At 39.9% G+C, this 27,439-nt stretch overlaps 2 protein-coding genes across 2 annotated transcripts; both read left to right on the forward strand.

The window, feature by feature from the left end:
• The first annotated feature begins 11,206 nt into the window (after positions 1-11,206).
• LOC116033150 (protein FAR1-RELATED SEQUENCE 12-like) lies at positions 11,207-13,631 on the forward strand. Its single transcript, XM_031275909.1, has 3 exons — positions 11,207-11,285; positions 12,356-13,133; positions 13,442-13,631. The coding sequence occupies exons 1-3, from the start codon at positions 11,207-11,209 to the stop codon at positions 13,629-13,631; spliced, it is 1,047 nt and encodes a 348-aa protein (XP_031131769.1).
• A 200-nt stretch (positions 13,632-13,831) lies between these two features.
• LOC116033151 (protein FAR1-RELATED SEQUENCE 1-like) lies at positions 13,832-14,854 on the forward strand. The gene is made up of 2 exons (XM_031275910.1): positions 13,832-14,169; positions 14,353-14,854. Exons 1-2 carry the CDS (start codon positions 13,832-13,834, stop codon positions 14,852-14,854), a joined length of 840 nt encoding a protein of 279 aa, XP_031131770.1.
• The last annotated feature ends 12,585 nt before the right edge of the window (positions 14,855-27,439 follow it).

The following is a 27,439-nucleotide window of genomic DNA, read 5'->3' on the forward strand; positions in this document are numbered from 1 at the left end:
TCCACGGGGAAGCCCACAGCGACTCGCTCGTCATTACAATGGACATCAATGGGATGGACGTCCAGAGAATACTAGTTGACACGGGATGTTCAGTAAACATTTTTTACTTTGACGTCTTCACCCGATTGGGTCTGTTGATCGACCAGTTGACCCCCATACGGACCCCGTTGTCTGGTTTCACAGGCGACTCCATAGAGGCAGAAGGAGTGATCAGTCTGAATGTGGAGTTAGGCACCCAGCCGAACGTCTTGATGACTACCATGGAGTTCATGGTGGTCAAGTTGAAGTGTATTCACAATGCAATACTTGGTCGACTCGGCATCTCCCAAGTAGCCGCTGTCATATCAATGAATCACTTGTGCATGAAATTCCACACACCCAATGGGATCGGAGTGGTTCGAGGAAACCAGTGAGCGGCCCGCCAGTGCTACGTGCAGGCAGTGAAGCAGTCAGATCGTGAGGATGCAAGGATTCACACCATCTCTCAACAAGTCGACCAAGGAGAAGTCAAAGAGAAGCCGCGACCAGCTTCAGAAGTGGAAGAGATTATGCTCGACCCTAGCCGGCCAGAGCGGATGGTCAAGATCGGTCGGAACCTCCCAGTCGGTCTACGAGAAAACATTATCAAAGTCTTACAGAAGTTCAAAAATGTCTTTGCTTGGGGACCGGAGGACATGCCCGGTGTCGACCGGTCTGTCATTTATCATCGATTATCCATCCAACCGGGTTTCAAACCGGTCAAGCAGAAGAAGAGGCATCTGTCCAGTGAAAGAAGAGAGTTCGTGAAGAAGGAGACCGCCACCCTCTTGGCGGTTGGGCACATCCGAGAGGTTCTCTACCCGGAGTGGTTGGTCAATGTAGTCCTTGCACCTAAACCACCTACATGGAGAATGTGCGTAGACTACACTGATTTGAACAAAGCCTGTCCGAAGGATCCATATCCCCTGCCAAATCCTGACTAGATAGTTGATGAAACGGTCGGGTGTGAGCTGTTAAGTTTCATGGACGCCTTCAAAGGCTGCCATCAAATTTTCATGAGCAAAGAAGACGAAGAGAAGACTACTTTCATAACCTCAGAAGGAGTATTTTGTTACGTGGTGATGGCGTTCGGTCTACGAAACTCCGGAGCCACCTACCAAAGGATGGTGAACAAGTTGTTCAAAGGATTGCTCGGGTCGACCATGGAGGCGTATGTGGACGACATGCTCGTCAAGAGCCGATCGAAAGAAACTCATCCTACCAACCTAGCCCGTGCATTCAAGGTGATGGAAACTTTGAACCTGCGTTTGAACCCAAGTAAGTGTGCTTTTGCTGTCCAGACGGGAAAATTCTTAGGGTTCATGATGACGGGACGAGGGATCGAGCCAAACCCCGAGAAGGTCAGAGCGATCATGGAGATGCAACCACCCCGATTGGTCAAAGACGTCCAACGACTGACCGGTCGACTAGCAACACTCAGTCGTTTCTTGTCTAAAGCAGCTGAGAAATCTCTGCCTTTCTTTCAAATACTGAAGAAGTTTAATGGGTTCGAATGGACACCAGCATGTCAATCGGCGTTCGACGACCTGAAGGCTTACTTGAGCTCATCACCAGTTTTGTCCAAGCCGGAGAGAGATGAGGCACTTTTCATCTACTTAGCGGTGTCCGACCGGGCGGTCAGTTCAGTGCTCGTACGGGAGGAAACCAAGGGAGTCCAGAAGCCGATCTACTATGTCAGTAAGGCTCTCCAAGGACCAGAGCTGCGATATACCAAGTTTGAGAAGACCGCGTTTGCACTCTGGGTGACCGCCAGGAAACTTGCAGCCTACTTTCAAGCTCACCCGGTGGTAGTTTTTACCGACCAACCACTTAGAACGATTCTCAGAAATCCAACGTCGTTGGGGCGGCTGATCAAATGGGCCATGTTGCTTACCCAGTTTGCGATTGAGTATAAGTCGCGCCCTGCCATCAAAGCTCAAGCATTGGCGGACTTCATTGTTGAGTGCACCGCGCGGGACTCGGAGCCCGACCGCTCGACCGCCCTGGAGGAACCATGGTGGGAAGCTTCTACTGACGGGTCGTCCATCAAGAAAGGATGCGAAGGAGCAATCGTACTCACATCTCCTAAAGGTTTCAAAATTTATCAAGCTTTAATCTTTAAATTCCGACCCACCAATAACGAAGTAGAGTATGAAGCACTCTTAGGCGGAGTACGGCTGGCTAAGCAGATGAAGGCCGGCTGGCTGAGGTTACGGTCGGATTCTCGGATGGTAATCGGCCAACTTTCCGGAACGATCGAAGCGAAGGAGGAATGCATGATACAATACAAGGACATTGCCCTGGAGTTGTTACAACAATTCGACAAGTATGAGTTGATCCAAGTGCCCAGAAGGGAGAACACAAACGCCGACATGTTGTCCAAATTGACACAGGAGGCCCCTGAGTACGTGTCCAAGATCGCACGGATTGAAGAGATCGGGTCGCCGAGCATTGATGTTATTGAGGTCCGACCAGTCGAGATAAAGCGAGCCAGATTGGATGTACGATCTGAAAAATTACATTGCTAATGGCACCTTACCAGATGACACCACCAGGGCGAAGAAGGTTAGACTGAGAGTACCACGCTTCCAGTTGATCGACGGGAAACTCTACAAGCGGTCGTATGGTGGACCACTCTTGAGGTGTCTGACCAACGATGAGGCCAAGATTGTGATCGAGGAAGTTCACGAAGGCATTTGTTCGGCTCACCAAGGACCAAGGACGCTGGCACAAAAAATCATCTTGCTAGGATACTACTGGCCCTCAATCAACTTGGATTGCGAACAGTACGTTCGGCGATGCGCTACTTGTCAAGAATTTCACCGATTACCCGGTCGACCAGCCACATATTACCAGCCGATCAGCGAGGTAATACCCTTTGCAAGATGGGGAGTTGATTTGATTGGAGCATTCCCAATAGCAGCTGGTCGGAAGAAATATGTGATCGTGGCCATTGATTATTTCACCAAGTGGGTAGAAGCATAAGCACTAGCAACCATCACTTCACTGCAGTGCCAAAAGTTTCTCTGGGAAAAGGTAATCACTCTGTTCGGGGTTCCGGTCTACCTAATCACTGACAACGGGACGCAATTTGATATTCAGCCGTTCAAAAACTTCATGGCCAAACTAGGTATCAGGCACACCCGAGCTGCCGTAGCATACCCACAAGCTAACGGACAAGTGGAGAACACCAACCGAACGATCCTCGACGAACTGAAGAAGAAATTACAAAGTGTGGGTCGAGGCTGGGTAGAAGAGCTCCCGTATGTTCTTTGGACCTACCGAACCACTCCGCGACGGGCGACCAACGAAACACCTTTCTCGCTGGCCTACGGATTCGAAGCAAGGGTGCCGATTGAAGCGTGGCTCCCTACCGCTCAAGAAAGGAATTACCAGCCGAAGGAACACGACGAGTTGCAAGGTGCAGAGCTCAACTTCATCGATGAGAAAAGGGACATGGCGGCACGAAGAATGATTGAGTACCAGAAGGCCGCCAAAACCTACCATGACGGACGGGTGAAACCACGTTACTTTCAGGTCGGCGACTTAGTGCTTCGACGGAGAGAAGCTAGTAAACCAACCGAACAAGGAAAATTTGCTAAGAAATGGGAAGGGCCCTACAAAGTCGCAGCAGTAGTCCAACCCGGCACCTACAAATTAGAGACCCTCTCCGGTCGACGGATTGACGGAGTGTGGAACTCCGAACATCTCATACAATTCTACAAGTAGTATAGGGTAACTAGCATGATACTTGTACTCGGAAGGCTAAATGAAGATTTTTCTGCTAATACCATTGTAACATTCACCGTCCCCGGTCGAATTTGCTTTACGTTGCTCCAAAAAAAAAAAAAAAAAAAGGTCGATCGACCGAATTAGGAGCAAGCGTTCTTCCCGGCTCTTTTCGTTTGATGTTTGGCCCGGTGAGTTATCCCGGCCCTACTTGCACGATTTTGATCGGTCGAATTGTGACTAAGTTCACTTAATTGTCTCCCGGCTCTTTTCGTTTGAGGTTTGGCCCTGTGAGTTATCCCGACCCTACCTACACGATTTTGACCGGTCGAATTGTGACTAAGTTCACTTAATTGTCTCCCGGCTCTTTCGTTTGAGGTTTTGCCCGGTGAAGTTATCCCGGCCCTACCTGCACGATTTTGATCGGTCGAGTTGTGACTAAGTTCACTTAATTGTCTCCCGGTTCTTCGTTTGAGATTTTGCCCGGTGGTGTTATCTCGGCCCTACCTGCACGATTTTGACCGGTCGAGTTGTGACTAAGGTCAGCGTTGTTTTTTCGACCTGTTCGTTTGAGGATTTTTTTCAATTGAGCTATCTTAGCTCTAGTTAAACAATCCTGCTCGGTCGGCATTATGGTTGAGACCACTTACTGATTTTGGGAATTATCACTCAAGATTTTTTCCAATTGAAATTTTGGCAGACCGACCGGTACGGTCTTGCCCGATCAACCAAGTTGGTCATATCCAGTTGACACTCGTCTTTAGTGTGCAAGTAAAAGCCTTACCCATTGGGTACTCTACGCGGCTTTAGGTATTCTACGCGGCTTGAGGATCAACTATCACACTTATAACTGTCATCTATTTGCAATCCATTTGTTGTATGATTATAGGGCAGGTATCAATACGACCGGAGTGAAGGACACCCAGTCGGTCTTATAAAAAACATGAAGATTAAAAGTTAAAGGAAGACTACATGAAACAAGGAAATAAAGAAATATTTTAAGCAAAATAGCAAGTATGACCGACACAATAACGGGGTCGGTCTCCCGGGCACTAGTAGTTCAAGTCTGGAAGGAAAGGAAAACAAGCTAAGAAGAGTGCATCAAAAAGTTAAGGGACATGACTCCGGGAGTCAGCAGTATGCGGGTCGGTCGAACCTACAGGAGGATCACTGAAGGGCTCTGGACCAGGCGGAGGAATCTGCTTAGGTAGCAACTCACGGACCGACTCCCAATCCTCAATACCATCTGCGAGTGCCTGGTGAATAGACTCTTGCATAACATATTTCCCTCGATGGAAACCCCAGGCGGTCACCCGACGTAGCGCCTGCAGACCTACGGGATCCTGATATAGTGTTTGGAGTAGAGGGGCAACAGCATCTTCAGACAAGCAAAAAGACTTGACCAGGGCAGGCAGATTGGCCGGTCGGGATGGGTAGAGCGTGGCGGCGTCCTGAAAGAATTGATCAGAGCCGTGATATTGATTCAAAGATTCGATATGAGCCTCCAGGTGCCTCACTTTCTCCTTGAGTTCCCTTATTTCTTGATCACGATGTGTAACATCGACTGTCGCCCGGACAAACAACTCGGCAGCCCCACTGGCAGCCTGACATGGGCGCATATAGATATGGTGAAAACCAATTAACTAAAAACATAGAGAGATGGAAGGAGCGAGTGGCAGTTAATAAACGGAGCAAGTACCTAGGATATGTGATGGGCAACCTACCCCGCCACATAGTCGGTCTTCTCATTGACAAAATTCGCGGTGGAAGACTTATCTGGAAAAGCATATTAAACATCTCTGGTAAACTAAAAGCGTCGTGGGCGAGTGCATCAGCGAGTCCGGGCTTCTCCCCGGTCAGTCGGGCCCTATTGAGGTCAACAGCATGAACATCAGTAGGCGGGTCGGCCTCCGCCACCTCCATGGGGCGCTTCCCAGTCGACTTAGTCTGGTCGGGGGCAACCAAGGAATCTGATTGGCGAGAGTCGAGAGGTGGATGACCAGCAGTGTGTCGGTCTGCGGAGGAAGTTGTCGATTTCCTCTTGATAACAACCTTCAGACTTCTTGAGGTTTGACCCCCAATTGAAGTCTTCCCACCTAGCCCGGCTAGCTTATTCAAGTTGTCGTCAAACTCCATTATTTGTGGACCTGCACAACATGCAAAAGAGTTAGAAATTACAAGAAGTCGAGTTGTAAAATTTCGACCAACTGACCGACCGACCCACCGCCTGCAACAGTTTGACCAGAGGACCCGTAGATTGGAGGAGGAAGTCGCGCCGCTGCAAAAGCCTTTGGAGAATGGTACTGACCCCAAGAATAGGACTCGGTTGAAATCTTATCGATAGCAGCACGGATCTCCGGGGTCTCAGATGGTGGCGTGCACTTACTCAACCGAGTATACCACTTGTTCTTAAAAGGCGGATCATCACTCAAGAAAACTTGAAGATATTTCCCTTTCCACCCGCGATTATTATTAGGCAGGTCGACAATTTTTCCAACTGGTTCGCGACACTGTATCATGATGAAACAACCGCTACAACTTTTCCCCATGGCCTTCACCACATGGAGAAAATTGAATAGATCAATTGTACAAGGAACCTGATGGCGCTTGTAGATCTGGGGGAAGCATGCGAGTATTCGATGGGCATTTGGCGCTATCCGGCCCAGGACTATATTATAGTACTTCGCAAAGTCAACCAAGAAAGGGTCAAGCGGGAATCGCAGACCGGCTTTCAATGAGTCAAAGTGAACACCTATCCATCTCCTACTGTGGCAATAAACAATGCTGGCCAAGCTCCTGTCCACTTTGTAGTTAACCCCTATTCCAAGAAGCTTTCCGACATGCTCCTCCTCTCTAACAGTTATTTCGGTCGGGGTGTCATCAGCGCCCAACCCAACGTCATTACCACCCGTTGTTTTTGGCTTGCTGGTGGATTTTCCTTTGGGCTTAGATGAGCTACCTTCCCCCTTTTGCACCTTTTTCTTCGGCCGGGCCTTTGACGAAGTAGACTGAAGAGGAGCAGTCGGACGGGCCTTGGCCGGTCTCCCTCCGACCGGTCGGGCGTCAACAACTTCCACGTCGTCGGAGTGACCGGGTGACGACCCACTGGACTCACTAATCACATCATCATATTGATCTTCGTAGTCCCGAGCGGAGTAGTTTTGGCTATCATCTGAAGACATGCTGCACATACAAAAACATGCAAGAAGTTAACAAGTGGAAATCACAGGTTGGTCAAAATCATTATGGCAAAGCTACAATCACACTCAACGGACCCAATATACTACAACAAAGTGATATTGGCAAGATGAACATGACAAAATCAGCGGAAAGCGGAGCAAGGCCGAATGACTGGTCGGCCGGTCGGTCTTGGTGACCAGTTGATCAAAAAAAAAAAAAGGAAGAAGAAGAAGAACGGAGCAAGAGTCCAACAACAACAAAAACATTAGCAAAACAAAGAAGGCGATGTGTTATATAAGTGACCAACCGGTTGGCCCGACCACTTGACCAGTCGACCGAGCACATCAAATAGACAACTACAACACCAATCGGTCGGCAATATATAAACAACAACAAAACATATGTATGTTATGCATGATCATTAGCAAAGGCACATATATATGTAAACAAAAAAAAATGTGTGTAGAGTACCCAAAAAAAAAAAACATATATATATGTTTTTTGGACGAATGGCCAACTGGAAGTTCCAGTTGGCCATTCGGCCAAAAACAATTTATATGTTTTTGGCCGATCGGCCAAAAACATATATTTTGTTTTTTGGTTTTTGGTCGACCGACTACACTATCGGTCGACCAAAAACATATATATTATATATAAAAAAAAATTGAATTGATAATGGCAAGGCAATGAAGCAACAGAGAAAAAAATATATATATATATCTTGGTGGCATGGAGTCAACATATACACGTGCTCAACAAAGGAAAAGAAACATGCATGGGGGTGGTATATACAGTGGCAGTCTCAAATATATATATATATATAACATCTTTCAATAATATTAGAGGAAGAAAGAAGAATTTTTGCAAAGAAAAAAGATAAGAGGATAGACGTACGTAGTGGTGGCAGTCGGCAATTTCGTGCGTGGCAGATCGGTCGAGTGTAGTGGCGGTCGGACGATCAGCACAGACTGATGGGCAGAGTAGCGAGAGAAAGAAGGAAAATTTTGATCTCAAAGTTGCTTGAAAGCTAGGGTTTTCGGCCAAACAAAGAGGAAAAAGAGAAATAAAAATAAAACAAGGCAAGTACAAGAATGCAAAAGGAAAGAAAAAGAAAAGATGGAAAAAATTACCTTGCAAATTGAAAAAAGACTCAGAAGGTGCAGGCTGATCAAAGGAAGACTGAAGAAAAAGTGAAAAAATCAAAAGGACTATTTATAGGAGGCTAATGGACTCAGAAGTTGAAGGGTCGGCCCGGTTATGTGGAAGGCTCAGATCACGCCACGTGTCACTCCAACAAATGTACACCGTCCGATCAGAATTTTTTAACATAAGTGAAGGTTGGAATTACCAGCTGTAGGGCGACCGACCGGGAAGAATACTGTAGACCGACCGGGAGGACCAACAGTAGACTGACCGAGTGGAATTTTGGTCGTGACATGCTGATTGGAGCAAATTACAAGGAAATTATTCTCACTTCTCGAACCCAACGATTCTCGTGGATTCAAGAAGTGGGGGACTCGTGATGGGTAAATACGCACGAAAGACTGATCCGTATAGCCGGTCCGCCACGAAGTCGCCCGACCGGTCAGTCATAGTCATCAACCCGACTGGAATAAATAACTTGTGATCAACCGGTCTGCTTGTACCGATAAGCCTCGTGACAAAATGCTCTCGGATTACCCTTGGAGTCGCCCAGACAGAAACACACCCTACCGGTCTCCCGAAGGATGACCGATCGGTCAACAAAGTGACGCAACCTGCAAGCCGAAATCTTATCCTACACGACAAGTAAAGCAGTCCAACTTGCGCCTGAAGGCCGGTGATTGACAACTTGCGACTCTGCAACCTCGACCAGTCAACCTACGCGTAGCCTGCAGGGTGACCGCCTGACCAAGCCAACAAGAAGACGCCACGTCAAGCCACTTGCAGCTGGTGCATTAAATGCGTAGACCGACTTCATTAGTATAAATAGGAGGGTCTCCCCCTCACTTCTCATCTCCATCTGATTGTAACTACTACTACTCACTACTTGTAATCTCCCCCTACAACATCAATCTATATCACGGTCTACACCCCGTGTAACCGTTCACTTGTAATTCCCGCTCTGTAATTGCAACCTGACCACCCTACAATAGCAGCCTGCGCTATTCTAAGCGACCCGCTCATAACTACTTACCACCCGGGATACCACTCAGCCTCGGACTGCCCGGTCGCCCTACGGTAGACCGACCGGCTGACCTACGAGCGCTCTCCCACTTATTCACAAACATACGTATTCGTAGTGTAATCGTAACCCCCGGTTCCATTTACGCTATCACCAAGCATACTTAGAGAGTAAGATAGAAGCAAAGAGAATTCCAAACCACCATATATACCACATAATCCACCATAGAGCCCATCAAGGCATAATCAATGTAAATACAATCCACCAAATGTAATAGAGGGATCCACCAATAGTATCAAATACCAAGTACCAAGTGAGCCAGATAAGGCAGGATTTTGCCATTGCTACATCCTTTGTTAACGATGTTCCTCACACAACAAGCGTCACTCCCGCACTATAGTAGACCTTACCACAATAGAAACATATTTAGTACTTTAAGTATACACCCCCTATTGGGATTCCAAGCCCAAAGGGTTAGTAACTATCTCTCACCCAGGATTCGTTTCTACCAGGTGCCCAAAATATCCACCAGAGCCAAAGGCCAACAATCTCAAACCAATAGTATGATGATAAGTCACCACACGGATCCTCATAATATCAACAAAGGTTCAATAACAAGGAATATAGCTCTCAACAAAGAATGTCTCTCCAATACATAACATATAGAATTTCCAAAGAAATATATATACAAATGAGAAGCAAAGGTAATACTCCAACCTCAATCCAAGAATAAGAATACCAAATGATTTATAATCAATCCAAGGAAATGATATAAGATCACAATCGGGGAAACAGACACTCAATGGAGTCAACGATGCCAACAAAAGCATAGAATTCCAACATTCACAGGATACAAGGATTATCAAATGATAAGATTCATGAATGAATGATATTTAATAAGCAAGAATAGGAATTATCCAACATTACGCTGCCACAACAAATTGAAACAACCAAAGGAATACTCAAACTAGGAACAAAACACACTAGAACATCAAACAATATTGTACTAGCAGAACAACACGGCGGAACTATGAGGCCCGCCACTCAATACCGCAAAGTCACACGGAAAAGGGTAATGGAAGTGGAACTTCCGCCACTCAGTACCACAACACACCTAGAAGGCTGACTCACGGGCGTGCCAGTACCGTGGGTCAGTTTCGCTAGGTCAAATAATGCAATGAGATAGTGTATTTCTAGAAACAACACTCAGTAGAAGAAATATGCAACTTTACTAAGATTTCCAGAATGTAGAATACACCAACAACAATAGATCATCAAGGATAAACAAATGGCACATCAAGAATACAAGAAACTCAAGATCAAACCACAATATTAAAGATATACCACCAAATAGGTCAAGAATACAAGAATACGCACAATATCATACAAGAGTTGGAAAATAGGTTTAATTGGACATAGAGATTTACCTCTTGGAGCTATCTACTCAACTAATGCCTTCTTCAGACTTAGCCTCGCACATCATCCATCTCTTGATCATCTTAAGAGCCCCAAAACCCAACAAAAGATGGAAAAGGAATCATAAGAAAGGTAAGGTAAAAAGAGGAGACAAAGAGAGATAAGATGAGTGCTCACCATGATTCAACTAGGTAGAAGATAAAAGATGATTCTTGGTTGAATTCTTGAAGATGATTAAGGATGAACATTTGGTAGGGTTTAGGAGTGGAAATGGCATGTGACACAATGTGGAAGAGAGAGAGTGTTTTCTTCACAAATGCCTTAGTCTTAGCTTTTATATGTGTAGATAAGATAGGAGAAATATATACATGCACTTATATATACTTCAGGTGAGGACAACTTATTTTGAGTTCAAAGAGGTGTAATCTCAACCATCCATTATTAAGGAATAAAAGGCATAGATTAGAGATTAAATATATGTTTCATGACAGATTAAAATCAAATAAGGGTAAATTAGAGAATGTTAGTTTGGTAGTAATTAAGGTATGATTTTTAATTACAAAGATAGCATTTGATGAGCATTTTAATTATGGAATGAGGGTGAGTTTACAAGGAACGTGTATATCCTTGTTTTTCAAGACTATCGGCATTTTACTTACATAGAGTGTTAACAAGGAGCTTTTGGAATTTGAGTTCGCCATGGCAAACATGGAGGTGATTTCGGAGCAAACCTATGGACAAACATCACACGAAAACGCAAACACAACTACCATGCAAGGTATGTATTGATTCTTTGAATTGTTGTGCTTAGTAATGATTGGAAAATACCAAGATTAGTATTTTAACGTGATAACTTGCTGGTGTATGGGTTGAATAGGCGAAAAAATGCAGACATGATGACATATTTCGTTGTGTGCCAGCTAGGGGAATAGTTGTGCCGTTACCATGAATTGTGTGTGACTATTCTATTGTATATACTTAGGAATGTAGTTAGGAATTTGAGTATTTTCTACCTTGCCATTGTTTGAAGAGAAGAATTACTTTAATCTTGTACACATTGCTTCTGTTACCATGCATACGTGTGCCTATTGATCAAAGTGCTATGTGTTTTAGTTTACTTGACCAATGGATATGTCAACTATGTATTCAGTTGTATTAATTAAATAGGTAGCCATTGTTTGAAGATGAGAATTACATTAATCTTGTGCACATTGCTTCTGTTACCATGCATACGTGTGTCTAATGCTCAAATAGATATGTGCTTTAGTTTACTGGACCAATGGATATGTCAACTATGCATTCAGTTGTATTAATGAAATAGGTAGAACAGTAGAAGTCTTCATTGTGGTACACATATTCATTGTAAATGGGAAATACCAAGTTACATATGGTGAATATGAGTGGAAACGGTCAAAAAGAGAATAGGTTGATGGTATAAAATTGTTTTGCATACAGCAGAATGATAGGTTTAGTGTGAAACGTAATATATGGCTGTTAAATAATGTGAGTTTTTGGGAAAAAGGAGTAAATGAGTACAGCATAACGTGGGTTCGACTGTGTGTCAACTTGGGATATTATGTGTGATGTTTGTCTAAACTGTGTTTGACTACTGCAATATATTTAATTGAAAGCATATAACGAAAGGAACATGTTTTTTGATGGTGTTTTTTGCGTGAAACAATGACATATTTAATGATTCAAGAAGCCTAACCTATTAATCTATTGGTTGTTATTGGTTTTAATATTACCCACATAGTATGTGAAATAGTAAATGAGTGTTTTGTTTAATTTTAAGTAGTTACAAACTGAGATAAAGTATGTGCCGTACTTGGATTAAATGTGTGGCAGATGAAGAAGACACCAATGGTGACGCGGGTGTGGGTGAAGAGTGCGAGAATGAAGAGCACGAAGTAGGGGAATACGAATGTATACCTGATTGTGCTGAAAGTATTAAACCCTACCTGGGGCAACGTTTTCAGACATTAGACGAGGGTGTTCGTTACTACAAAGAATATGCTGCATTTGTAGGATTTGATGTACGGGGCAGCACAATGAAGAAGAACCGATATGGAGATGTAGAAGTGAAGTATTTGCTTTGTTCAAGAGAGGGGTATACAGTGACCAAGGCACAAAGGTCATCAACCGCAGGGGAGGGTAACAGAGCAAATATAAACACACGCCGACGTGTGTCAAATAGGGTTGGGTGTATGGCTCGGTGTCCCCTGAAACGACAAAAAGATGGATTGTACGCAATTATTGTGTTTACTAAAAGTCATAAACACCGTTTATGTGCCCGAGAGGCAAGACCATTCCTCAAGATAAACCGCAACTTGGAAATCGGGCATCAAGCATTCATAGCAGCATGTGAAAAGGCTAACATAGGGACTTCAAAAGCATTTGATCTATACAGTGTACTAGGCGGTGGTTTAGATAGCATTGGTGCTACATGTGTTGACTTTATGAATTGCAGAAGAGATGTTCAAGCGCAGCTACACGAGGTCGATGCACAATCAATAATAGAGAAATACACACAGAAAAAAGCGTTGTTTGCTACATACACGTTTGATTACGACGTTGATGACGAGCAGCAACTGTGTAGAGTATTTTGGTGTGACCCTATAGCCAAGTAAAACTACCTTAAGTTTGGAGAAATGGTTTCGTTCGATGCAACGTACCGCACAAACAGGTTCGTTCTATTTATAATGTTTGTAATAGTTTATTTGACTAATGTGTGACATTTAATTTGAAGTTGTGTGGTGACAATGCGTAATACGAATGCTAATTAAAAAATCATATAAATATTAATTTATTTTCAAAATTGACAAATTTAGCAAACGATTAATATGTACATATATTATTGAGTTAATAATGTGTGAATAACTCGTTGTCGCTGTGTGCCCAACTATCTGATTATAAACTATGCTTTGAGTGCAGGTACATGACGGTGTTTGTACCTTTTACAGGGATTGACAACCATAAAAAGTGTGTCACATTTGGAGCTGGGCTCATCTCGAGAGAAGATAGACCATCGTATGCCTGGTTACTAGCCACAGGCAGAACACCTGGTAAAGAGACCCAATCAACGCATTTAGGCGTTGCATGGGGCAAACACCAACATGTATAATAACATACCAAGACCCTGCAATGAGAGAGGTAGTACCCCAGAGTAGACATCATTTCTGCATGTAGCACATCATGACAAAAGTGGGAGAAAAGGTAGGGGTGACCTTAGCAAAAGAAGAAACGTTTCGAAAGAAATTAAATGTTGTTGTGTGGAACGAAACGTTGGGACAAGAAGATTTTGAGAGGAGTTGGCACGCAATAATGGCAGAGTACGGATTAGAAGATAATAGGTGGTTCACACAACTATTTGACGGTAGAGAGCATTGGATAGAGGCGTATTTTGAAGGAGTATTTATGGCTGGCCTAATGCGAACAACATCAAGATCAGAGGCAAAAAATAGAGTGTTTGGATCCTGCATCAATGAGAATGGAACATTGTTAGAGTTTTTCACCCAGTTTGATAGTGTGATAGAAATGCAACGACACAAACAAGCACAATTAATCGTAGAGACTGAAACCTCCACTGCAAGAACGAAGACCCCTCTGTTGATTGAGAAGCATGCAGCGTCCATATACACAATTGCAATCTTCTACGATGTGTAGGCAGAGATTTACGAAGGGTGTTTTTCGTGCAAAATAACATGGACGGAAGAAGCTGAAGATATCACAGTCTACACAATCAAGGAGGGACAAGCGAAGAGTTTTAAAGTAAGTTATGCAAGAGAAAGGGGGGAAATACAGTGTTCGTGTGGCAAATTTAAGAGGGTGGGAATATTGTGCAGGCATGTTTTTGTTGTATTAAAGGACGATGATGCAGAAATGATTCCACCAAAGTACATAGTACAGAGATGGACCAAGAATGGTAATGCAAAGGAGACAGAGGCACACACGGAAGACAATGATGAGAATAAATTAGTTGGCAAGGTATGGAATGAGTTCAACAATTGCATGGCACTATCAAATGGGAACATTAAAGATTTGCAGGAGATACTAAATTTTATGCACAAGAAAGGTGAAATGATGAAGAGCAAGGGGATGATAGAGGCGAAAAGGAAAAGTAGTGATTTAGTTGGGACGTTTTATGGCACACAAACAACCACTACGATAACAATAAAGCCACCACCAATATTGAAAAACAAAAGTAGTGGGAAGCGTTTAAAGAGTGCACTTGAAAAAGCAGCAGAGATGAAAAAGATAGACGGTCGCAAGTGTAATGGTTGCGGACAAAATCCAGCCCGACACGACTTTCGTAACTGTCACATGAATCTGAAGAACCAGAAGTAGGAAAATAAGAATGATTAGGCATAAGGTTGAATAAGTGGAAAAAGAAATGGGTTTAATTTGTTTGAAATAAATGTCATTTTACATGTGACATACAATTTCGTAAATGCTATTTTGGTTTTTTAGATGTTTACGCATTAGAAATGAGTAAGGTAAATTAGATTTATTAATAAGGTTGTAGTAAGGGATTTGAGTGAATGAGTTATTATGTGTTGATGAGCGGATATGCACACAATTATAATGTATCTGGCACATTAGACATAACTAACGGGCACATAGGTTAAGGTAAAAAATAGTGAGATGTAACAGTTGTGAATGCTAACAAGTATAACCTCCGTGGCAAACGGCGGGAAAGTTCTAGGCACACACACGAGTCTTGCGAGACAGAACCAAATCCAATTGAGTTATTAGTGTAGTACGGATGGGTTGATCAGCGAATACACACACAAGTAAACCCATTTTGGCAAAGAAGACATAACTAACGGGCACATATTTTAAGGTAAGTATTAGTGAGTTCTACAAGTTGTGAAGGCACACCAGTATAACGACCTTAGCACACCAGTAAAAGGGAATAAACGTAGATTAACAATAGTCATTGTCTTAGGGAACTATGTAAAGCAAAACAGTAATATCGTGAAGCGAACGTTGAGGATAAACATCGTTGGAGTAGGCGAGAAAAAGTCCAAAAATGCCTTGTCTAACAAAAGGAAAATATCAACTAATTAACAACAACCACCAAACTAAATCACTTCATCTGGGTATCCCCCAGAGATGAAAGAAACTGAATGGCACGTGCAACGTTGCTGCGGTGAGAGTTTATATTTGCCGTGCATATCTCACGAATGTACTACAAGTGAAAGCGATCTAATGCAGCTTGGTCACCCTTAACGAGACCACAATCCCATGCAGCTACCGCCTGTCCAGTGTAACTCTCCATGTGGCGCATAAGGTACACTCCACAATCAATCGTGTTGTTAGCGTCACGCCATTTCATATTCATCCTCTTTGGTTCAAATTGAAGGCACCACTCAGACTTTGCAACATGAGTAAGCGAGTGGAAATACCCAGACAGCAATAGTAGCTGAAAAAAATGATTCAAAAGTTGTACAACTTGGGAGTATAACAATTCTTGAAAGGGAAATAAAAAGTCACAAACGGCAACATACCAAATTATCCGGTATGTGACCATACTTGTGTGAAGTAGACGGCAACATACCAAATTATCTGGTATGTGACCACACTTGACACACAAGTTTCCCAACATTGGCACACAATTGCTAATCCTTGGCACGCAATATTGTGAACGAAAAAATGAAGCTACCATGATATCAAGAATTTTGAACTTCTATATTTAAGTAAACATAAAACAACTACAAGCAGTACAAAAAAACACATCCCAAACTACAAAACTACCAACAATTTGTTTATAAAAAAAATAAAGCAAACAAAAAAAATAAATATCCACAAACTTACAATTAATTAATAAACACTGCACACGAAATTATTTTATTAAAAAAACAACAATAAAAAAAACTGCTACAATTAATAGACACTCACAAAAAAATCAAGCTACCACGATATCAAGAATTTTGAACTTCTATATTTAAGTAAACATAAAACAACTACAAACAGTAAAAAAAAAAAAAAAAACACATCCCAAACTACAAAACTGCCACCAATTTTATTTTTTTAAAGAAAGAAAGCAAACAAAAAAAATATCCACATACTTGCAATTAATTAATAAACAACAAAACATACATATGATTCCACCAAACACTGCACACGGAATTATTTTATTGAAAAAAAAAAACAAAACCGAAACAAGAACAAAAATTAAAACAAAAAGTAAAACCCCGAAAAGGTTGAGTTTCGTACTTCGGGCTTCTATTAACGTATATAAAACAAAATTAATTTTTCCCACCATCAAAAGCATTTATACTCACCACAAGTTTCCCAACATTGGCACACAATTGCTAATCCTCGGTACACTATATTGTGAACAAAAAAACCAAGCTACCATGATATCAAGAATTTTGAACTTCTATAATTAATTAAACATAAAACAACTGCCATTCTCCGAGTTCCCCAAATACCTAATCTACTGCTAGCTGCCCACTACCACTTTGGAATTCATTCGAAGCTCATAAACAAGCTAAAAGCCCCTTTCAAATTAAACATTCAAGTAAAGCTCATCCGGGCATTAACAGTGCTGATGCATCATGATTTCGTGATGCTTAAAACCATTATGGGCTGTTTGGTTCACGGAATAGGTAGGGAATGGCATAGCATTCCCAGTAATAACCTATTCCGTTGTTTGGTTCCCTTGCAAGGGTAATAGCTATTACCAAGATCCCCATCCCCCCTGGTATTAACCTATTCCTGACCTCTTAGGAATAGGTATTTTAATATAATGTCTTTTTTACAACTTTTTTAAACCTAAATTTTTTTACGCTCATTTTTACAGATTGAATTCATCGCATCACCTCTCTATCATCGCACGCATATTGAATTCTTCTTTTACAAATTTTTATTTTAATTATATAATAATTATTGCGGTTGCGGACCATGCCGCAGCCGCAACAGCGCATGTGTATAGATATATATATATATATATATATATATATATATATATATATATATATATACACTATATTATTTATATAAAAAAATTTGTAACTAAGAGCAATTAAGACTCCTTAAATGATGGAGCTTTTGGCTCTTTAAGGCATCATCATCCTGTTGTTAATTTTAAAATAGAAGCAATGATTATCTTATATGGAGAAGCTCAAATGAGTTTCCCTTCTTGAGTTACCAATGTGGGATCAAAAACTCTCATTTGTGTGTTTTTAAAAAATAATCATTTTATATATAATTTTATTTTTGTATTATTATTATTATTATTATTATTATTATTATTATTATTACTACTACTACTACTACTACATAAGGGTATTTATGTCTTTTAAAACATATTTGATTTATATTCCTTAAACCAACCAAACACTGTAATATAATTCGTAAAGTCTATTCCTTCCGCGAACCAAACAATAGAATACAATTTCTATTCTATTCCTTGCCTATTCCATTCCTTATGGAATAGCATTCCTATTACCTCAAAATTCATTCCGTGAACCAAACGTGCTGTTAAGGTTTCATACTAAACATTCAAAGTAAAGTTCCAATTCCCAAAAAAAATAAAATAAAAAAAAACCAAAACCAAACTACTCAACTCTATTTTTTTGTTAATCTCTGGAACTAAAACTAACACTCCCTCCTGATTCTTTGAATAACATGCATGCATTCTTGTAATACGGGTAATTATTTATTTACTAACAAAATAAAAAAAATACTAACCTGGAACCGAAACCTCTGACGCTGGACCGGAGTTGCGACATCGTCGATGACCATCACCGTCTTTCGCCATTGAACCACGCTCAGATTGCAACCCACACACTACGGAATACATGCAACGCCACCGCCGACCGCCCTCCCGCTTGTCGCCGCACCACCAGTGAAACCTACTGTCTAATGTCCGTCGTAAATATGCCCTCCCACCGCAGCTGACGCCTAAAAAAACGAAGAGCCGGGTGAAGAGAAGAACCAGACACGCCGAACGTCGCTCACAAATTTGCCCTCCAGCTCGTTGTCGGTCGCCGACGTCCCTCTCACCTGTTGGGAAATAGGTACACAACGTCAATCGAAACTAACAATCTTTAGAAAATAAGGACAAATACAGGCATAAGAAAATATGTATCGTGTTATCAAACACTGCCTTAAAAGCGTTTAATTTCTGGTGACGGCCCGGGACGCTCTCAAATGGTTACACAGAATATATATTATATGCTCAGACGTAAGAGGGAAGAAAGAGAGAAGCTCTTTTAGAAGGTTTCAATCAAATTGTTGTGTCTTGTTCGATCATGAAGAATGTTATTTATAATGGAGTGCTGAATAGACTTGTCCATTACAACCACACATCCATGCCCTATTTTAGTGGAGGCCTCAAGAAGAACGATCCTACGTCTCACACTTTGTGGACAAGGAGAACCGTACCATTATTACGGCATACCATGAAAGTAGGACAACTTCTGCTTCCTTTATGAATGGTGTTATGAACATTTTTCCAACAATACCTACGCCCGTCGCCGGTCACCAACAGTGGAGTGAAGAAAATTGAAAATCGCAACTGACGCGTTGAGAAGTTGAAGAGCCACCGTAGAAAATACCTTAGAAAAATCCCTAGAATAGAGCGGAAAGAATCCCAACAGTCAGGGAAATAAAAAGAAACTGATTGATTAATTCCAAATCCCTAGTCTTTTATCAATTGGAATTTTCCTTGCTTTAAATTCATAAATATTCTCTTTTATTACGTGAATCTAATCTCTTTTATTTGTGTTTATCTCTTGTCAGCAAAATTGGTTATTTAAGACAACAGTTAATTGTGTTTTTCGTGGGAACGTCGACCCTGAAACACTCTAGGAATTTATACTATGATTGACTCTGTGCGCTGGTAGAATATAGCAATCAACGATTCATTAACAAAAAAAAAACTAAAAAAAAAAAGAAGAATAAAAATAACATTTAATGTTCCTTTTTATTAAGTGAATCTAATCTCTTTTATTTGTGTTTATCTCTTATCAGCAGCAAAATTGGTTATTCAAGACAACAGTTAATTGTGTTCTTCGCGGGATCGTCGACCCTAGAATACTCCAAGAATTTATACTGTGATTGACTCTGTGCGCTTGCAGAATATAGCAATCAACGATTCATTAACAAAAAAAAAACAAAAAAAAAAGAATAAAAATAACATTTAACGTCGGTTCCTCCGAGAACTGACGTTAAAAGTCATTGTTTAAAAATAATAATAATAATCAACATTTCCTAAACAATTTTTTAAAAAAAGAAGAAATATAGCATTTAAATATATGTTTAATTTTTTTTAAAAAAAAAAATTGAAGATACAACGTCGGTCGTCGTATGCTAGATCTAGATCTGCACATTTTTCTCCTTCTTCTTCTTTTCTTCTCCTCCTCACCGCCACCATCCGCCCATTTTTCTTCATCTTCTTTTCTTCTTCTTCTACATCATCATCTTGTTCTTGTTCATCTTCTTTTCTTCTTCTTCTTCTTATTTTTCTTCTTCTACTTCTTTCCTTTTCTTCTTCTTCTTCTTCTTCTTCTTCTTCTCACCATCACGGTCCGACACTCCACCACCGCCGCCCTCTTGTTCTTCTACTCCTTACTACCATCATAGCCATCCACTACGGTCACCACATTGTCACTGTCGTCGCTACCACCACTGTAGCCATCAGCCACGATTTTCATCTCTTTGTTAGTTTTTTTTTAAATTTATTTTGAAGTATTATTTTAATTTCTGAATTTTTGTTATTTGAAAATAATAATTTTAATTTATTTTGAATTTTAAAAAATATTTTTGTGAATTGTTATAAATATTTTTAAATGATTTGAATTATTTGTTTATAATAGGTGGTAATTTATTTATTTTTTGTGAAATTATTAAGTATTAGAAATTATTGTGTGTTAGAATTATTTGTATTTTTTGTATTGTGTATTCTTTGTGAAACAATTGATAATTTTTATATTTCTATTTTTTTAATTTTAAAAATATAAACGATAAAAACCGACGTCGTTTGTCTAATTTTTTTTATAAAAAAAAGATACGACGTCAGTTTTAAAAAACCGATGTCGTATCATTGATTTACAACGTCGTGAATAATTACGTTACCAAATAACCGACGTTGTATGTAAAAAAACAAAAAATCGACATTAAAAGTGTTTTTTGTAGTAGTGAATATAATTTCTTTTTTATTCCATAAACCAACCCAACAATAAAATAGCAGTCATATCCTCTTTTTTTTTTCTCTATTCCATTCATTATGTAATTAATCCTATTCATATTCCCTCTAGATTCAGTTTATGAATCAAAAACTGCGTTAAAATAATCTTATTGGAAACACCCTATAAACTTACACCATGACTAGAACAAGGACTAAATATGTTATTTCCAAAAGGCCAGGTTAAACTAAAAATAGAGAAAGACAATAGTCATTACAACATGACAAAACCAATAAGGACTAGCCATGAGATCAACATGCATCTTTCTTCGTTGATGTGAACTGTAATCGCATTCATTCCACAACTACGCATAGGTACTTCTGCGCATGCAACCCAACAAGCCCCCATGTTCACATGTACACTCTTTCATTGGATTAAGAACTGCGGGCACTACTAGCATAGATACAAAAGTAGTCGAGTTGAGATGCGACATTTGAAGTTTAATTGGGCGATAATAATCATCATTCAACTCGATCTTGGTGTAACGTCAAATTCGTTGATCCTGCTGATAGACTATTCCAAGTTGTCCATCCAATGAAAACATTTGACTTCCTTGTGCTGTACGACACAATGTCTAGTTTTCATTAAATATTCAATTATTATTTCCACTTTTTGTACTATAACTACTAGGCCATTTTCATATTTAATTCTTAAATTTTATTTTAAAAAGAAATATTTATGGGATGTTTGGCAGTAGAGTTGTTAACGAACCGAACATAAACGGACGGAGGCTGTTCGTGTTCGTTTGTTAAGGATTTTGGGGTGTTCGTTTTCGTTTGTTAAGGTTTTTGAAAATCTTGTTCGTGTTCGTTCGTTAAGCGTTCGTTAGTGTTCGTTAACGTTCGCGAACTGCTCGTTAAGGTTCACGAATTTGTTCGCAAACGTTAACGAACATGTTCATTTATGTTCATGAACACGTTCGTGAACACTTAATAACCAAGCACTTGCACATGTTCATGAACACATTTTGTTCGTGAATAATAAATAATCTATGTTCACGAACAATTATATATATATATATATATATGTTTGTAAACATGTTTGCAAACATTATTAAACGAACACTAAATGAGCTTGTTCGCGAACACTACTAAACGAACACAAACGAGCTTGTTCGCGGACACTTAGCAAACGAGCTTACCACTGTTCAGACTCTGTTCGTTTATTAACCGAGCTCTAAATTTTTTTTGTTAATGTTAAACGAACACTTACCGAGTTCGAACACGAGTAGTTTGTCGAGAGCTCTGTTCGCTAACAGCCCTATTTGGTAGGACGGAATTGCAATTCTATTCCTACCAAAATTCATAGAATTTCTATTCTATAATTACTCCATCCGTCACATTTTATGGGTCGGTTCGGTTAACGAGGTTTGACTGAAGAAATTTTGAATTCAATTTTTCATAACATTAAGTTTAATATTTGTATATAAAATTTATATATTTAGAAATTACATATGAAGTCATATAAAACACAAAAAAATAAAATTTTTAAAAATAATTAAAAACTAATAAACAAAATAAGTAATAAAAAAAGATTTGGTTTGACTAATGAATAGTAAATAAGACAGATAAAATCGGAAAGAGGAAGTATTTGGTTGAAGGGAATTGTAATTCAAAATCATATTTACAGTACTACAAAAATGGCATATAACATCACATATAACGTCGATTTTTAACAAAACCGCCATCAAAATATTAAATCAATTAATACTTTCTTTAGAAAAAAAACATCATAAACTAATTAGTAATTATAAAAAAATAAATGGAAAATTACACTTTTCTTTCCTAAGTTATGTTAATTGTAGAATTCTTCGCTTGTTTATACAACCGACGGCGTATATTATAACTATTTTTAATTTTTTTTATAATTGGTATACGGCGTCGGCTTTTAATTAAACCCAAGTCATATTCTACTATTTTTTTTTTAATAAATTTACGATGTCGGTTTTTAGTAAACCAACGTCGTATTTTTACATTTTTTTTTATTTTTTTAATCAAGGAGTATACGACATCGATTTTGTATAAAACCGACGCGGTATACATAAATTATTTTATATTTTAATTAAACACTAACAACGTCATAGGTCCTATTAATTTTTTTAAAAAACTTATTTTTTACCGGATATAACGTTAGATAAAACCGACGTCGTATCCTCCTAATCTATTTCAAATTTTGACCATTGTGTTATGCTCCTCCTCCTCTTAAAAACCACCATCTTCTTTTTCTCTCGTTGACACATCCGCCACTGTATGTGTTCACCGTCACTAAAACAGCCACAACCCTCTCCAGCTCGTCCCCATTCTTTTCCTCCTCTCACTACCACCGCCGTTCGCTGCGCTATCGCTCGCCACTCGTCATTGCCACCACCTCCTTTATTGTGAGTTTTTATATTTTATTTGAAATACTGTTTTAATTTTTAAATTTGTGTGAGTTGAAAGTAATTATTTAAATATATTTGGAATTATTTGTTAATATATTTTAAATTTAAAAAAATTATTGTTAATATATTTCCAATTTTAGAAATTATAGTGTATTTTAGGAATTATATATGTATGTATGTATGCATTCAATATATATATGTATGTATGCATGCATATATGAAATTTATAAATATATTATTATAATTTGAATATTATTGAATGTATGATTAATTTAAATATTATTGTTGAATTTAGAGTTGTTTAGTATTTTATTGAATTTTAAATTATTTTGATATTATTTGTAATATTATTGTATACTTGTAGGTGATTAGTTTCATTCAGGGTTTTTTTTTTTCGACGTGGACAACTCTTTAGTGATGTAAGATCTTTCTTTATTTTTTTTCCTACAAAAATTCGGCTTTTCTCTTGTCCATCCAGTGATTGGTCACACCATGGTCTATGTTTTTTTTTTTTATCATCTTTCCCTTGTGCATCTTGTGATTAGCCATACCATGATCTATGTTTAAATTAGTTTTGTTCATTGTATTATTATTATTTTATTAATTTGTTGAATTAGTGCTAATAAAAGTTTAATTAGGATTAATATTATTTTGAGATTATTTGTAATATTATTGTATACTTATAGGTGATTAGTTTCATTCAGGGTTTTTTTTATCGACGTGGACAACTCTTTAGTGATGTAAGATCTTTCTCTATTTTTTTTCCTACAAACATTCGACTTTCCCTTGTGCATCCAGTGATTGGTCACACCGTGGTCTATGCTTTCTTTCTTTTCATCTTTCCCTTGTGCATCTGGTGATTAGCCACACCATGATCTATGTTTAAATTAGTTTTGTTCATTATATTATTACTATTTTATTAATTTGTTGAATTAATGTTAATAAAAGTTTAACTACTGTTAATATTATTTTAGATTGGCTTGTGATGGATAAAAGTTGGATGAATGCTCATCGGATTAGTAAAGAATACAAAGACGGAGTTAGAAAATTCTTAGACTTTGCAAATCATAATCTTCCAAATAATAATGAGAGGTTCTTTTATCATTGTAAAAAGTGTTGGTAAATTATAATATGAGAAAATCAAGTGCAGAAGGCATATTTGATCATATAATCTGTAATGGAATTGATAGAAATATGATGTTGTGTATTTGGTGAGTGTGAAGGTGAAGTGGTAAAACGAAGAGTTAGACTCCCCGAGTGTCGTGTCTCTCGAGGATGGCGAATGGGAGTTGAATTAGTGTTGACCTTAATGGCGTTAAAAGGTAAGAGTTACAAGTATTACAAAAGATTGGTTTGATAAGTAAGTTTGGGGGTTGTAGAAAGGAAATTACACTAAATATGCAAAGGGAAATGAAAGGGGTGTGCACCAAAGCCGAACACATTGATTGATCTTCGTAGGGGATTTGGAAACCGAGTTTCGTGATCGAGTAAGGGAGTCAAGGTATTAGTACCGAGTGGCGTCACACTCAGACTCTCAATCCTCATTCGGTTGAGGCATTTCATCGAACACTTAGTCTACCACTCCTCTCGGATCTTGTCCTTTCGGACTAAGAGCGGAGATATGAGTGAGTGGGGCTCGTGAGAGGCCGCTATCGCGCACACTCTCACTTCCCTACAGATTACTAACTATTCCGACCGAAATAGAAGTAAAGCTTGAACAACTTCAACCATACAAACATCAATCCTACTCCTTCATCTTTCAAAACCATAGAACAAATCTAAACAACAATCAAGAGTTCAACAAAGGCTCACACGCCCAAAATACTCTACTCAATCATGGAAATCATTCAAAGCAATAAAATAGAAATTACTTTCAATCAATAAATCTAAACTAGCAATTCAATGAAAAGAGTATGTTACCCAAGGAGTGTTGAGTCTACATCTTCAATCCATCTTCAATCCTAAGATCTATACTAATCTAATGGAAATTGAGTGTGTTTTTCCTCCCCAAAGGGGAAGGAATAGTAAGAGAATTCAGATCTGAAAGTTGGAAGCCCCCCTTCAAAATTGGGAAAGAAGGGTTTAAATAGCTGTCCAAGAAGTCGAATTTCCGTTGCTGCCCTATTGTCCCGCTTCCACGCCTGTCACACGCGTGTGGCCTTGCGTGGGATCTTTTTGGATTAAATCCACGCCTTCTCACACGCGTGTGAGGGCACGTGGCAGCCTCCTGCTTGATGAATTCTTTGTTTGTTGCTTCTTTTGGCCCAAAACTTTGTTGTATCCTTCGGAAATGACTCGAAGTATTTTTCTTGAGCTGGATTTGTCAAATAGAAGTTAATTAGAGATTTTATCCATGAAAGTGATCATAATTGGGTGTAGGAACATTAAAATATTATCTAAACATGACCCGAAATTTGACTGTTTTTGGCACTTATCAATATATTACAAATGGGCCTAGAGCAAATCAACCCGGTAAAGCGGACTCGACCAAACCTAGGCCAAAGGTTGTGTCCTGAGCTTGGCACCTCGGAGGTCCCACACTAAGTGCACCTTGGAGGTCTCACGCTAAGTGCACCTCGGACGTCTCACGCTAAGTGCACCTCGGAAGTCCCAGGCTAGGTCACCTCGGAGGTCCCACGCCAAATGCACCTTGGAGGTCTCAAGTCGAGTTTCAGGCTCGGCGCTTTGAGGAGGTCTAAGGATGAGCTCTATGTTTGACACCTTGAGGTAGTCCAAGGTTGAGCTCTGAGCTCGGTGCCTTGAGGAGGTCCAAGGTCGAGCTCTTGGGCTTGGCCTCCGGTGCTTCGTAGACGGTTGTATTGCGCGTAGTGGAGGAGTTAGACCTGGTCAAGGAGGTCTAAACTACTCGCCCTTTTCTCGTGGGAGCGGTTGTAGCGTAGCCTAGTATAAAAGTACTCCTCATTGTCTTATTAGGACATCTCATTCACTCTCTTGTGGTAACATTACACAAGTCTTAATACAACCTTGTCTCTGTGACTCATAATTCCTTGCCTTTTCCATTTCAATACCTTTGTCTTATCTCTTATTGTTATTCTATAATTATTGGGTTATTTGAGGCAAACCACCCAGGTCAATGGAGTTACGGATCCTTGTATCGCCTATTGCCACACAAAATGATTAATTATTAGCCGAGGCCAAATTGCGCTGACCTCGAGCTGGACTACTCTTATGGGCATTGCGAAGCTAAACCTTATTTAATGCCAAATGAAGAATTTTGGGAATGTGTATACATAGTAGTAGCCTTGATCTGTCCTGACAGCTACAAGCTCAAGACCCCAAAGAGGAAATTCGTATGAAGAGTTTAGAACTCAGAGCGCTTGTTCAAAATTTTCCAATTATTCATCTTGTAAGGTAGTTCGACCATGATAAATATAAAAAAAATTCGTCATGGGACTCATTTTACTATTCAAGAGGGGGAGGTGGGGGAGGCCAACCTCAAAGGTGGTCTAAAGTGCCCCCTAACCAACCTCACAACTTAATTCCCTAGGGTTGGTTGGGGGGCTCTTTAGACCTTGCCTATTGTTGAACGGAAGAGCTTTTTGGTCCAAGGTCAAATAACATCGACCAAGTGGCTAGTACTCTAGGGGCAGTACGAGGTCCGACCTCGCCTATTGCTGAACGAAATTGTTTTTTGGTCCAAGGTCGAATGTCCTCGACAAAGTAGCTAATACTCTAGAGGCGGTATGAGGTCCGACCTCGCCTATCACTGAACGGAATAGCTTTTTGGTCAATGGTCGAATGACCTCGACTAATTGGCTTATACCTTATGGGCGGTACGAGATCCGACCTCGCCAATCACTAAATGGAAGAGCTTTTGGTCCATAGTCGAATGACCCCGACCAAGTGGTTAGTACCTTAGGGGTGGTACAAGGTTCGACCTCACCTATCGTCGAACAGAAGAGCCTTTGGTCCAAGGTCAAATGACCTCGACCAAGTGGTTAGTACCCTATGGGCGGTATGAAGTTTGACCTAGCTTATCATTGAACGGAAGAGATTTTGGTCCAAGGTCGAATGAACTCAACCAAGTAGCTAGTACCCTAGGGGCGGTAAAAGATCTGACCTCGCCTACCATCGAACAAATGAGTCTTTTGGTTCAAGGCAAAACCTTGCCCAAAAAATGGCTAACATAAAAAAAAAAAAGAAAAGGAAAAGATAAACATACTTTGTTCTGAATCTATGACTAAAACTGGATGAGGTCCGACCTTCCCACTTAAACTAGTCTCAAGCTCAAGTCAAGGAGCTCAATTCGATGAACACAATGTGAAGATGAAGAACACTTGCGTGCATAGGGTGAAATGTCAAACGATATGTGAATGTGATAAAACGGAAAGTCAG

The sequence above is a fragment of the Ipomoea triloba genome, chromosome 10, assembly GCF_003576645.1.
Source record: "Ipomoea triloba cultivar NCNSP0323 chromosome 10, ASM357664v1".
Taxonomy (NCBI): domain Eukaryota; kingdom Viridiplantae; phylum Streptophyta; class Magnoliopsida; order Solanales; family Convolvulaceae; genus Ipomoea; species Ipomoea triloba.